Raw genomic sequence first — 15,469 nt, forward strand, 5'->3', positions numbered from 1 at the left:
TTGGAGCTAATTATTTATGAAGAAATCCTTCTCAGGTCCCTTAAATCTTTCAACCTTTATGGTGTCTGTGTGCACAAAATAAAACTGTCTCTAAACAAGTCACAAACAAAGGAGAGGTAGAAATTACAGCACTATTCTTCAGGTTCATTACTTAATACCTTCTTTATACACTGTCCTATCCAGTGATCAGGAACACACAAAAACTCTCCCCATCCCCATGTACTACTCACACTACAGACATAAGCACATGCAGAGCTTATTCAAGAAAGGCAGGCTGGACGAGCTGGACTGACAGCTGTCTAACCCAAAACCAGTCCGCCTTCGACCGCGTCATTTGATTGGCTGAGGCCATCACCCCTCCCCCAGGGGGGTCGCTCTGGTTTCTGAAAAAAAAAAAAAGAAAAAAAGAAAAAGGTCAGATGAAATGACACTTAGAAAAATAGATCATTTAAATGGCTTGGCAAAAAAAAACAACAATAACAAACAAAAACAAAAAAAAAAAAAACGAATAGTTATAAAAAAACATTTCGTTTTTCCATTCACCTGTCAAAAAAAATAAAAAATTATAAGAACAATGACGTCTCCCGATGACGTTGCCATTTTGTCGCATATCAGGGGTGTTAGGGGGTGTTGACTAAGGAACAAGTTCTGCCTACCTTTCTTCATGATGCAATTATCACTACAATAGCACGGATAAATATCACAATAAAATCGAAAACACACCAGTGAAACAAATCCTAGCATCACACTATGCAGATCACCAACATTTCTGGTCAACTCTCAATTCTAACGGCTTCTGCGTGACCCGCAGGAGGCCGATGCGCATGCGCATAGGATAGCGCTTTAAATATTCCCAGTCATCTGATGAAGCAAAACATTTGCTGCAGCCAATCAGGGAGCAGGAGAAAGACGGTTAGGGCGGCCATCACTGATACTGGCAAATAATTCACTGACCGCGCTACAACAGATTACATTATTCGTCTGTTTTTCACCCCGCTCGGAGTAAACCGAGATTGGATAGGCAGAAGCAGGAAGGGACAAGCGGACGGGGGAGAGGAGGAGACAGAGACTGGAAAAAACAAAGATGGCAGTGTAGATTAAGGGACGGACTATCGAAGAGACTCTGCATCAAACTGATAACTTTTTGGCTTTCGGGCGAATCCGGATCGTGTCGGAGCGGTTCGTGTTTGTTCGGAAGGTGGACCGGAGGCGAAAAGCCCGGCCGGGTAGCGGAGAGTCGCCGTGCGCGTGCTGTCACGGCGGATAACGGCACTAAACAACAGCCTGTTGTTTTGTTGAGGCTTAGACAAGCTGTTTTTTTCTGTCTCTTTACAAGCTGTGAGCGAAAGCTAACCTGTGTTATATCCAAAAATAGCAGGCATTCATGCAGGCTAAACTGCAGTGAAACACAGATGAAATTATATTCACTGTCCCCTAATCTAGGATCATATAACCCGATATTAATTTATTTGAAGGATTGTTTACAATTGAATGAATTGTTGGCTCTTCAGATCCCCCATCATTCTTACAGGCCAGAAATAGCTTGGAAAAAACTGTAAATCTCACACTGACACTGCGAATCCTGTGCTCGAACAGCCCAAACACCCCTCTCTGACACATTGGATCGGGCTCGGATGTCTTCGATGGAAGAGAGGATGGAATTAGGCGTCGCAGCCGCCTCGGGCTCCTCGTCTGCGGGTCTGGGTGTCGGTCCGGTGGGGGGCGCCCTGGATGCGGGTCCGGTGAACGCAGGACTGGCAGGTATTCAAGAGGAGTCCGGAGTACGGAGAGACGGTTCTGGTACCGAGGCCGACTCGGACGCACCGCCCAAGAAGCGCGTGAGACTGCAGGAAGGGGAAGCGGGGAAGCTCGAGGAGCGCCTGTACTCTGTGCTGTGCTGCACGGTGTGTCTTGACCTGCCTAAAGCCTCTGTGTACCAGGTAAACAAGCACAATGTCATTATGGAGTTCACACTTTATTATGTATGCAGAGATAAAAACATGGAAGGCTGTGTTTTGCCGACCTGACCACTTAAAGCTTATGAAAATATATAATATATAATCATTGCATCCCCTTGCAATGCATCAGATTTGGCCTAGAGGTGTAGGTACAGCCTGTAATAATAATAGATACGGGGGCGTTCAGTATGATGCGGGGACTTAATTGCTTTGATATTTTAGCATCTCTTTAACATTTTGATTATTTGCCTATTTTTCAAGCAAACTGTCGGTGAATCACAACGTGCAAATTGAATGTGTAATAAAATGCGACAACTTGAGAACTGTGACGCACCCTTTGACACATTTGCCAAAACCCCAACAGTATCCTCCTGAAGCTTTTTTTTTTTTAATGATGATTATTATTATTATTCTTTTAGAGCCTGTTTGCTGGTGTTATTTAAGTTGTTATACTCATAAGCTTAATATGATACTGACCTAAGCAGCTGTTTTTTGCCTTGAAAGGCAAACATGACAATCAAGGTGGTCACATGTTCTATTTAACCCAATCACTGCTGGCCTCTCTTGGTCACCCCTCCCCCAACTATGTACCCTGCATAATCCCTGTGAAGCCACAGCCTAAACCAGCTGTAAAAGAACTTCCTTTTGACACTCACTCATGTTTGAACACAATTTTTGGTGATTAGGTTTGCCTGATGTCCTTTTTCTCAGTGTCATTTAAAAACTTTATAAAACCCTAAATGGGGTTGCATCATATGCTTTCAGCTGTCCTCCGACTCATTCTTCTAAATCCTCAACTTGTTTCTGGGTAACACTAGAGTGGTCATGCTGATAGTTGTGTTGAAACTAGAAAGGAAATATTACAAATGCTAATAATGGCAGAGCATGACAAAAACCTTCAGACATCCATGTGTACTTTTCTTTTGTGTGCTTTTCTAGTGAACATTGACACTCTTTCACACTGACCCATGAAAGCATGTGATTCAGGCAGAATGTGACACACCACATCATGCATTGTAATCCGTTTGTTACTGAATCGGGGTTGAATCCCATCAAATAAAACAAACATTTCTATAAGCACTGAAGCCAAATAAATAAGTCAGGAATTACTAAATAATTTCCCAACTGAATTAATCAAACAAACACAGATTCAATGGAGGAGCTCCAGTGATATACACTAGATCAGTTAGGTGAATTAGTAAGCCAGTAACAGAATTATTCAAATGATTAGTTAAACTTTCAACTAATCATAAAATCTTACCATTCAACTTTTTTTTTTTTTTTTTTTAACATCAGGAGCTTATCTTTCATCAGGCATTAATGAATGAAGAATTACCTTTGTACGTAATTTAAAAACACATTAATAGTTTATGTAGTAAGTCATGCTATAACTGGATAATTACATTATTGATAAATGTCTTATTTTAGATACATTAGGGATAGTTCATCCAAAAATGAAAATTCTCTCATCATTTATTCACCCTCATGCCATCCCAGATGTGTATGACTTTCTTTCTTCTGCAGGACACATATTAAGATTTTTTGAAGAATATTTCAGCTCTGTAGGTCCATACAATGCAAGTGAATGGTGACCAAAACTTTGAAGCTTCCAAAAGCACATAAAGGCAGCATAAAAATAATCCATAAGACTCCAGTGGTTTAATCCATGTCTTGTGATGCGATTCAATAGGTTTTGGGTGAGAACAGACCAAAATGTAACTCCTTTTCACTATAAATCATGACATATGCGGTCTCCTTGTCCATCATGATGTCAAGCTCAACTACACTTCCTAGCGCCATCTTGTGTGCATGCGTGAAGCACTAGGAAATGAAATCGAGCTTGAAATCATAATCGTGCCTAGAGACTGCAATGACAAGGTTTCTTGTGAAAAAGCAGTTATATTTTGGTCTGTTCTCACCAAAAACCGATTGGATTGCTTCAGAAGACAAGGATTAAAACATTGGATTCTACTTTTTTGGCAATAACTTTTATGATGCCTTTATGTGCTTTTTGGAGCTTCAAAGTTTTGGTCACTATTCACTTGCATTGTATGGACCTACAGAGCTTAGATATTGTCCTAAAAATCTTAATTTTTGTTCTGCAGCAAAAAAAAGTCATACACATCTGAGATGGCATGAGGGTGAGTAAATGATGAGTGAATTTAAATTTTTGGGTGAACTATCCCTTTAAATTCAGACCTTGAAATTGAGGTTACTTGCTGGCATATTCCTTAAATCATTCAGGAAAGTGCTATACAGGGTCAGTCGAGGAAAATGGGGAACTCCTGTAACAGAGTCCGGTAAAGGAGTCCTGTAACAAGAAAAATACATTTACTCAAACAGCACTCTTTGAGAAGGAAACATTACATTGTGCTTATCAAAAAATCTCTTCAGCTCTGTTGTTCTCTGTGCTGTGGACTGAATGTGTGTGCTTTCATTTCACAGTGTACAAATGGGCACCTGATGTGCGCTGGCTGTTTTATCCACCTGCTTGCCGACGCACGTCTGAAAGAGGAGCAGGCTACGTGTCCTAACTGCCGCTGTGAAATCAGTAAGAGTCTGTGTTGCAGGAACCTGGCGGTGGAGAAAGCTGTGAGTGAACTGCCCTCTGAGTGCAGCTACTGCCTTAAACAGTTCCCTCGCTCCAGCCTAGACCGCCATCAAACAGAGGAGTGCCAGGACAGGTACTGGTACCTGTATAAAAATTCACAGAACTCACACCTGAATTAATAAACAAAGATTATTCACAAAACACAGTCCCCTTTTAAAGGACAGTATACAGTATATTGTTTATAGATGCACGGCTAGGACTAATACACATCACACACGTTCAAATGCAAGCTTCAAATTTGAAACACTTTTATAAACATAAGCTTGCACACTGAGATACAGTGCAAAATATTTGCATATTTGATACTGTTTCTGCTAGTGATGATGTAAGTTGGTTATTTTCTTTCATTATTTCTGATTTGTTCTGGAAATAGACTGACACAGTGTAAGTACAAGCGGATTGGCTGCCCATGGCAGGGGCCTTTCCATGAGCTCAGTGCTCATGAGGCAGAGTGCTCCCACCCCTCCAAGACTGGCATGGAGTTGATGGGTATACTGGACGAGATGGACCAGAGCCATCGCAGAGAGCTACAGCTCTACAGCAGCATATTTAGCCTACTGTGCTTTGAGAAGATTGGTTTTACAGGTACACACATAAAACCCCTGAAATTTCATTTCATTAGGTTTTAGACCATTTGTTTTGAGTCTCTGAATGGAGCTCAATTAATTTTGTTTCTTTGTGATGACTCTTGAACCTGATGATGTTGTACGCCTACAAGAAAATAATTTGATCACACATGCTTTAGAAAATAGAAGTCTGTGGAAGTGCATGGCAGAACAAAAACCAAGTCATGAGCCAAAGGAATGCTTTGTAGAGCTTTTAGGTAGGATTGTATCAATAAATACATTAATAAAAGGCTACAAAGAAATTCCAATGCAATGGAATTTTTTTAAACTTTTGGATTATTCTATTTTTGAGTCTATGCAGCTGGACAATTGGATAATTTTTTGAAGCCTGGACTGGTGTTTGGCGCAGCTTCATTTGTTATACTGCTGAATGCAATGAATGTTCCCAGGTGCACAGTGGCCCTATACTTGTGGAGAAACTAAGGGGCCTTTTACACTGAACTCGTTTTTGTCCATTTTGTTGTTTTTCTTTTAGACTGGACACATTTTTGTCCATTTTGTTTGTTTTTCTATGTAAACATGTGCTAGTTGTTTTTCAGTATGAAAAAGCTGTAGACCAGAGATCTCCAAACTGGGGGCAGAATCTCCAAAAGAGGGTGTGTCAACTCCAGAAGGGAGTGGAGTTACTCCACAAAGAGGTTGGGCCAACTGGATGGGGATAGGGAGGGGCTTAGTTTAGGGGCTTCATATATCTTTGCTGGTGGTTGGAGCTCCTGCCCCTTTTTGGAGCTCAGCCTGCAGATATACCTTTCTCCAGAAATGACATGTTTTTTAGAATTCAGCTTTTAAAAATGTTTTTCGAGACACTTGCATTCTGTTCTATTCATTGCGCTGCTTCTAACTTTTTGCAATGTAAGAATGTTTTCATTCTGAACAACCCCTTAAGGCTGAAACATACTGTACACAAGTACGTGAACGCTGATGCTTCTAGCTACACTAGCTCGATTTCGTCCATTGTTGCATTCTAAAATGTGTCAGACTGCATTTCATAACACAATGCGAGTATGCGCTGCATTCTCAACGTTGCCACAAGGGGCACAATAGCGGACATTAGTGTGAATTTTCTCTTTCAACTCAACTACTGTTGTGGTGGAGCAACAGTTTGAAAAGAATATTGCTGAGCAAGTAAGTTAAAGTAAATATATTTATAGCAACTTATAGCAAAATTATCACATGGCACAGACTTTTGAACATAACTCTATCGCCCTCTTGAGTACTGAGGTTTGTTACCGCCACAGTAATGCAAGAACACAAAAGGGATAGTTTACACAAAAAGGAAAATTCTGACATAATTTACTCACCCTTATGATATCCCAGGTGTGTATGACTTTCTTTCATCTGCTGAACACATCTGAAGAAAAACAGAAAAATATCTAAGCTCAGTAGGTCCTTAAAATGCAAGTGGATGGTGACCAGATTTTTTAAGCTAAAAAAAAAATCACACATAGTCAGCATAAACGTCATCGATATGACTCCAGTAGCTATACAATCACTTTTTGTGCGAAAAAGATACATATTTTTAACTATAAACCATTATTTCTGGTAAGCTTCACTAGAGGGTGGAGTTCACGCAGTCTCTCGTGTGACGTATTCATGTTGGCATGTTAAGGACATAATCTCACGTTCTCCTCACATCCAGGAAAAGCACACAAACGCATCATTGTGCATAAAAAAACCCAAAACAGATACAAATACAGATCTAAACCAAAAACCAACGAAGCTCCTGTACAGCGTTCCTCCTACTCAGTTGTAAACAGCATTGCTCTTCCGGGTGTGTCGCACATGCATCAGTTCTATCGTGTCTCACGTGCCTACATCACACGTGCATACAACTGCTGACCGGAAGCGATGATTTAAAGTTAAAAAGTACTTAAATATTGGGGAGGTTCGGTGGCGCCATGCGAGGATCGGACATGTGAACGGTGAGCTCTGTGCACTTTGCTGGTTTTATTACTATTTGTGTCATAACCGTGAGATTCGATACACCCTGATTCTTAACTGTACTTTGAAGACAGTTTGTTAAAGGATTCAAAATCCTCGGGCTCTGGAGATATTAAAAGACACTTACATGCTCAAGCTGATATCCCAGACAGGGCCGCAGACCAGGGACTCAGTTTGGATGGTGCGGCAGGAGAAATCCAGGGTCAACTGTCCAGCATGTCGGTGATGCTGAAGAAGGTTGTAGCGGACTTGGAGGATCTTGCTGTAATACATCGATTGATTACGGCCATGGAGTCGAAATTCACTGAGTTGGTTACAAGAATGGGGGACGTCGAGAAACTGATAGATTATCTGGAGTCATCAGAGAGGGAATTAGCTGCTAATCCGCTAGCGACCAAGGTGGATTTGCAACGCGTTTGGGAAAAACTGGAGGATTTGGAGAATCGTAATTGATGAATTGTTGGAATTCCTGAGCATGAGGAAGGCAGAGATATGGTAAAATTCCTGGACGAGCTCTTCTCGAGTCTGCTTGACATAACAGGCCATAAGCTGGAAATCGTGTGAGCTCACAGAGTCCCTGCTCGGAGATCTGCTGAGGGAGAATTCTGGCCAAATTTCTGAGATCATCCGATAAAGATCTTGTGTTACACGAGAGTAAAGGAAAGCTTTCTTGGAAGAACCACAGCATTTTCTTGTTCCCAGACTTTGCGAATTCGACGAGAGTAATGTGATTGATTCAAGGAATGCAAGAAACTCTTACATCAACGGAAGGTCACTTTTGCACTGATGTTCCCAGCCAAACTGAGAAGAGATACTAAGGATGGACAAAGAGAATTTATGTTGCTGTTTAGTGGACCTGAAAATTCACTTGACTGTCCGAGGATGCTGGGCGCCTTTTTCGTCTCTTTTTGTGCTGGTTCCGCCTAGCAGCTGGAGTATGTTTTGTGTAATATAATTTCTTCGGGACAGCTTGTGGATAATTCTGCACGTTTTTGGTGCTTATGCTTCCTGTGGCCTGGAGTTTGTTTTGTGGAATATCTCTTGCAGGACATTGGAGTGATTGAGTTTTTTGTTGTACTCCTGTATCGGCCAAATGGGCCAGCTTACTGAACATTCGTTTGACTGCCCGAAGAACTGAACAGTCCCTCCTTTTTTTTTCTTCTGCTGGTTCCGCTAGGATGAATCCACATGTTTTTTGTGTAATTCTGGCTTGTATTGAAGCACCGGTCTTGAGCTATCCGACAGCAAAGTTGTCACGGGGACTCTCGTAGGCGTACATGGACTGTTGAAGTTTAGAGGGATGGACACCGGATGGCGCTGTCGTGCGTGGGGTTATTGCTTTTTTTTTTGCTCCGAGGGAAGTTCGGGGGTTGTTTGTTGCACTAAAGAAGAATGTGGTCTTTATAATTTTATTTTTGACACACAATCTATTTTTTCTAATATGTCAAAATGTCAGATGTTAATATGAGTGGATTGTCTCTCCCCATGTGGAATGTGAATGGGTTGGGGCACCCCATAAAAAGAAGGAAGGTTATTTCTTTTCTTAAATGTAAGAAATATGATATAGTGTTTCTTCAAGAAACGCATCTTTCCTCGCAGGAAGCTGAAAAATTTGGGAAGATATGAGGTGGACATGTTTTCTTTAGTGCTGGCTCAAGTAAGAGCAGGGGAGTCATTACATTAATAAATAAACATCTACAATTCAAATGTCTCAAACAGATTAAAGATAAATTATAGGACTTTTTTATAGATCTTGAAGGGATGTTGCAGGCCGCTGGCACCCCTCATGAGAGGAGACTTTTGATCTGTTGATGGACTCAGTCCTTGATCATAGAGAAGCAAAAGTGTGTAAGCCCCCCAGAGCAACATTGACACTTCACAGGATGTGTAAAAAATCTTGGCCTTACAGATATTTGGATACTTTTGAACCCATCGGGTAGGGACTATACTTTCTTTTCATCAGTACATAAGATTTATTCTAGAATAGATTTGTTTTTATATCCAAGTCCCTCATTTCATCTGTTGTTGATTGCTCAATTGGAAACATTTTAGTCTCAGTTCACGCCCTGGTGAGTTTAGAGGTGTTGCCACATATGGAGAAAAAGAAATCATATAGTTGGTGCTTTAATGTATTCCTTTTGCAAAATCCTGATATCCAACAAATGTTAAAGACTGAAATCAGTGTTTATATGGAGACCAACTGGTCCTCAGTATCCTCTGTGGGCATGGCTTGGGAGGCACTTAAAGCGGTTAGGGGCCTGATCATACAGTATGCCTCATTCACCAAAAAATCCAAAGCACGAGAACTTGTGGAGTTGGAAGGGAATATTAAAAGTGCCAAGGCAGGGAGCCTGGTTAGCTCAGCGAGTATTGATGCCGACTACCACCCCTGGAGTCGCGAGTTCAAATCCAGGGTGTACTGAGTGACTCCAGCCAGGTCTCCTAAGCAACCAAATTGGCCCGATTGCTAGGGAGGGTAGAGTCACATGGGGTAACCTCCTCGTGGTCGCGATTAGTGGTTCTCCACATGCAGAATCTCCATGGTGTAATGCACAACGAGCCACGTGATTAGATGTGCGGATTGATGGTCTCAGAAGCGGAGGCAACTGAGACTTGTCCTCCACCACCCGGATTGAGGTGAGTAACCGTGCCACCACGAGGACATAGTAAGTAGTGGGTATTGGGCATTCCAAATTGGGGAGAAAAGGGGAGGGAAAAAAAGTGCAGAGGCAGAGCTGAAGTGCCGAATGTTGCCTGATGGCCTCAGAGAATTGACCCAACTGAAATACAGATATAATAATATGTTGTCGTGGAAGGTGGAGTTTTGGCTATTCAGGGCAAGACAGTCAAACTTTGATTTTTTTAACTTGGCCATTGATATTAATAATGCTTTTAAAGAATTCTATCTTGATCTCTGTAGATCCGCATCTTCGTCTACTGATGAAGATAATAGACATTTTGTGGAACCTTTAGAACTCCCCAAACTGACGACTGAGCAAAAAAATTCTCTTGATTCTGAGATAACCTTAGAGGAGCTTGGTGAAGTAATTAAGGCCTTGCCTACAGGCAAGGCTCCGGGACCAAATGGCTTTGCCTCTGAGTTTTTTTAGATCTTCTGCTACAGAATTGACTCCACTTTTTCTAGAAGTTTATATGGAATCATTAAGGAATGGAAAGCTTACCCCAACCATGACACAGGCCCGAATCAGTCTGATTCTTAAAAAGGACAAAGATCCAAGCGAGTGTAAGAGTTACCGTCCAATTTCCCTGATCCTGCTAGACGTTAAGATACTGTCAAAAATTTTGGCTATTAATTATGTAAAGTTATGACATCTCTTATACATATAGATGAGGTGGGGTTTATTCGGGGCCGCAGCTCTTCTGATAATATTAGGCGTTTCATCAATATCATGTGGTCAGTGGCAAATGATCAGACTCCGGTCGCTGCCATCTCATTTGATGCCGAAAAGGCGTTTGATATGGTAGAATGGGATTATCTTTTTAAGATTTTGGAAATGTATGGGTTTGGTGGTACATTTATTGGATGGATTAAGTTACTTTATAGACATCCGATAGCGGCGGTACAAACAAATGGATTAATTTCAGATTATTTTACTCTGGATAGGGGCACCTGGCAGGGTTGCCCTCTTTCCCCATTATTGTTCTGTCTTGCCCTGGAAACATTAGCAGCCGCAATAAGAAAGGAAGATGATTTTCCAGGGGTGGTGGCGGGAGGTGTGGTGCATAAGCTTTTGCTTTACGCAGGTGATATTTTATTATTCATCTCTGACCCTTCTAGATCTGTGCCTTGCCTCCACAGAATTATTCATTCCTTTTCTAAGTTCTTAGGATATAGAGTCAATTGGTCTAAATCCGAAGCTTTGGCTATGACGGCTCTGGCACCTTCCAGTGGCCCAGACAGGGCATTAAGTATTTGGGCATTTTATTCCCAGCAAATTTGTCTGATTTAGTTATTAATTTTGATCCCTTAATAAAAAGGTTTTTGAGCGACGTGAGCAGGTGGGCTTCATTACATTTATCTATGATTGGGAAGATTCATGTTATTAAAATGAATTGTATTCCAAAATTTAACTACCTGCTACAATCTCTCCATGTAGATGTCCCCCTCTCTTATTTCCAGCAATTTGATAGCATTGCAAAGTCCTTCATTTGGAATGGTAAGTGTCCCAGAGTACATTTCAACAAATTACATGGGCCGATTGACAAAGGTGGGCTAGGCCCACCCAAGATTTTGTTTTATTATTATGCATTCGGTCTCAAACATTACTTATGTAAATAGAATAGATTAGAATAGAAGAACAGGGAGCCCTACAACAGATAGCATGTCCCCTACAGACCCCCTACTGAACATCCAGTCAGTCTGGGATTAAATGAAGAGATAGAAGCAGTTGAGACAGCCTAAACAGATAAAAGAACTGTGGCAAATTCTCCAAGAAGAGTGGAACATCCTATCTGCCAACAACCAAGAAAAACTGTATCCAGGTGTACCTAGGAGAATTGGTGCTGTTTTGAAAGCAAAGGTGGTCACATCAAATATTGATTTAGCTTTTTTTATGTTGACTGGACTATGCATGACATTAATTGATAAATGAAAACTATTTATGGCATTATTTTTGAAGACATCCTTACTATGCAACAGTTTTCACCAGTGCCTAAAACTTTTGCACAGTACTGTATGTTTCATGTCTAAGAGTCCTGTAGTTTACTCACTGCCTAACTAAATTCAGTATTAAGGTAGGAAGAGCCTTGTTCAGAGAGGTGATTTTCAAAGGTCCTGTATAGCAGTAAGAGAAACTGCATAAAGAACCATTTCTGCAGTACTCAATCAATTAGGTCTCAATAGTAGACTGGCTAGATTTAGCCCGTCTTGTGTTCCTATAGCTCAAATAGTAGTTCATGGTGCTAATAATGCCAAGGCTGTGGGGTTGATAATTTTCAGGGAACACATATACTGATAAAATGTATACCTTGAAGTTGCTTTGGATAAAAGCGCCTCTTAAATGATAATGTAATGTAGATGGAATATACTCCTGAGTAAAAGGCATATGGCACCATTGGAGTTGCCAAATGGTACTAAATGGACTAAGAGAGCTGTAACAAGGTTTTGTATCTCATCGATGGCAAAAAAAAAAAAAAAAAGTATATATACCATAAAAAGTATGGAAAAAGTGAAAGGGTCTGTGTATTTTCTGAAAGTGCTGTATACTCTCTACAACATTTAATGCTCTCAAACTCAATATCTCATTTCAGAGGTGCAGTTCCGGCCGTACCGCACCGATGACTTTATCACTCGACTATATTACGAGACACCGCGCTTCACCGTGCTCAACCAAACCTGGGTGCTGAAGGCGCGGGTCAACGACTCCGAACGCAACCCTAACCTATCTTGCAAACGTACGCTCTCCTTCCAGCTCATCCTGAAGAGCAAAGTGAACTCTGCACTGGAGTGCTCCTTCCTGCTGCTGAAGGGCCCGTACGATGATGTGAAAATCAAACCCGTCATCCAGCACCACGTCTTCTCCAACGATGCAAATGAAACCGAGTACGCCCTGCTGCCCATCAGCGACAGTGTGGAGTGCAACAAGCTGCTGGCTGCCAAAAACATCAACCTCCGCCTCTTCATCTTTCAGATCCAGAAATAGAGGCTTGAGATGTTGGGATGGAAGAAATGGATCAGACAAGGGGAGGAGGGTATGGCATGAACAAAGAAGGAGAGACGGAGGGGAGACAAGCACCACTGAACCACAGATACCTCTACGGGAGCAAGGAAGGAGACGGATGATGAAATACGGCCCATCAGTACTGCAGTAGATTGTTTGTTTTTGTGCAAGTGTGTGTTGTTGCTGGTCAGCTTTCAGACCCTCTATGGCCAAAACAATCTGCGTTTTTCCATTAACAATCTCACCCAATACCCTGCTGATCTCTCGTTGGCAGAACAAAACAGGCCTGAATGGACAGCACAAAAGTGACTGTATTTGTGTGTTTCCTTGAGCCTGTTTGTCAATCAAGACCAATGATGAGTAATATAAGGAACGAGCCTGCTGTGTGACTGACTGAATGAGTGAGTGTATTTCTGTGACAAAGAGGTAGAAACAGATTTGAGGTGTAATACAGCCTATCATTCAGGCAATGTGTGTATCCATGCAGTGTGCTGTCCTGTTTAAAACCTTACCCACACAGACACTGCAGCACAGAGGCTGCAAGCAACTGCTTTAAGTGTATTTTTTTATATGTGAAGGTAGCCATTTTCACTGAAGTGCAGCAGTACAGTTAGGCTGAATAAAATGGCTGCCAACCCCAGAACCCAAAAGATGCGATATTGCATGATTTTAGTTTGATTTTTGTGTGCTCCCTGGAATGCACACTTTTAGTTAAGTAGCATTGTAGCCCTGTAATGTAACTTAAGTTTGACCTTATTAACACATTTATTTAAAAATGAAAAAAAAAACAACTACCTGTGGACCTTTTTTCCTCCTGTGATTATTATTATAATTTTTTTTTCTTCTCCTCTTATGTGTCCTTTTACCCCCCCCCAGCAGTTTGTGAACACAGGTACATTTCTCAAATCCTAATGTCATAATGCCATCAGTAAAGTCATCATTATTTATATTTTATTTAACCTACATTTATTAATGAGGTAACATAGACTCACACATACAATCTACATTCATACCTTCATTAGAAATTCACACACACACAGTCACACAAAGCTGGGGGAAAACAAGAGCCAACGGGGGTACTTGATTCTCATTTCAGATAAACTCTGCTGTGACTTATCAGTTTAGACATACTTGAATTATGAACGACAGAACAACAAACACAGTTGGGCTGATCTACCAGAGACTGTCACTTCTGGTTAGAAGAGTTTAGATTAAAACTGTTTCTGCATTTAAAAGCTTTTAATTCTCACGTTACTCTGGCTGTATATGTGCCTTTCTATTAAAGCTCATTTTAAACTTATGACACTGCTTTTTGTTAACTTTGTTTTTTTTTTTTTTTTTTTACAGAGTTGACGCACTCTTTTGTTTACTGTATGAAATGTGTTATTCACTGACAAAAGCTCAGTTATGCATGTTTAAAATAATTTACAATATATGAATTTACAGTTAATGACAGCAAAATAAAGACCTATTGTCATGTGGGTAACAGATCATTAAAGGAATGTTCCGGCTTCAAGTTAAGCTCAGTTGACAGCATTTGTAGCATAATGTAGACTCGCCGTTTATAAAAAGAAAGAAAAAAAGAGGAAGCAAAAGTCGCGTAAGGAATTTAAAATGGAAGTGAATGGGGCTAATCAAACGTAAACATCACGTGTTAATTTAAGTGTGGTGAAATCACTTGTAGGGTTTACTGGTGCTGCATCGTCATGGCAACGAAGTTGTAATATTAGATATAACTTTCCCTGATAGCACACATCACCCAGACGTCTATTTTACGTGTGTGTTTACATCTGGTAGACGTAATTTTTGTGTAGTTTGCTCATCTGCAGTACATCTATAAGACGTTTCCTCTCGGATGTTAATAAGACATTCAACAGATGTCTGAGATGTTTATGATTTAGTTTGTTGGTAAATCTGATCTTTTTAAGATGTTTATCAGATGTTAATTAGATTGCATTGCTTTTCAGATGAAAAGTCTAAAATGGACATCTCGGAGATGTACAATCTGGTGTGCAATCTGGGTACTTGCATTGATAAGGTTAGTAAGAGATTTTGTCACACTAAAATCATGTTAACACTTAGAATGTTTACATCTTGTGGCTATACTTTTGAAACAAATGTGTATTTTAACATTTATGGACTGGGTCCATTGACTTCCATTGTAAGTGCCTCACTGTAACCTCAATTTTTAGTTTATTTTTTTTTATAAACAAGGTCAAGCTGAAAATATTTTTTGTGGTAATCACATTATGACACAAATGCTGTTCATTGAGCTTAACATGTATTTAACCCGGATCATTCCTTTAATGCTTTGTTATTGTAGTGCCTTCTCATACCAACAGAGAGCGCTGTGTTTTTATCACATCTACATTTAAATCATAAACACATCTACACAAAATTACTCCAACTTATGTCTAAAACTCAGTATCCGAATATGTGAAAAGGCCAAGACCAAAGTTAAATGTGTGCAAAACCCAAACAAAAAGCCTATGAGAACATCAATTGACTCTTCTGTGAATGTAAGTAGACCACACAAAAAAATCCATCAAACTGTTAACTGTTTAAAAGGCCATATATTTAAGAAATTCCGCTCAGATCTTGTCATTTCCTGCAAACATTATCTTACATCCTAATATAATTTTGTAAACCAAA

General features: G+C 40.5%; 1 protein-coding gene across 2 annotated transcripts; it reads left to right on the forward strand.

Moving 5' to 3' along the window:
* The first annotated feature begins 1,037 nt into the window (after nucleotides 1–1,037).
* On the forward strand, nucleotides 1,038–15,379 carry LOC127421337 (zinc finger TRAF-type-containing protein 1). 2 transcript variants are annotated; one of them, XM_051664350.1, is made up of 5 exons: nucleotides 1,038–1,940; nucleotides 4,404–4,642; nucleotides 4,943–5,154; nucleotides 14,785–14,855; nucleotides 15,141–15,379. In XM_051664350.1, exons 1-5 carry the CDS (start codon nucleotides 1,635–1,637, stop codon nucleotides 15,255–15,257), a joined length of 945 nt encoding a protein of 314 aa, XP_051520310.1. In that variant the 5' UTR covers nucleotides 1,038–1,634; the 3' UTR covers nucleotides 15,258–15,379. The 2 variants fall into 2 exon arrangements, with proteins under 2 accessions (XP_051520310.1, XP_051520309.1); XM_051664349.1 differs by lacking the exons at nucleotides 14,785–14,855; nucleotides 15,141–15,379 and adding an exon at nucleotides 12,408–14,117 and having other exon boundaries at nucleotides 1,059–1,940.
* The last annotated feature ends 90 nt before the right edge of the window (nucleotides 15,380–15,469 follow it).

The sequence above is a fragment of the Myxocyprinus asiaticus genome, chromosome 30 (genome assembly GCF_019703515.2).
Source record: "Myxocyprinus asiaticus isolate MX2 ecotype Aquarium Trade chromosome 30, UBuf_Myxa_2, whole genome shotgun sequence".
Taxonomy (NCBI): domain Eukaryota; kingdom Metazoa; phylum Chordata; class Actinopteri; order Cypriniformes; family Catostomidae; genus Myxocyprinus; species Myxocyprinus asiaticus.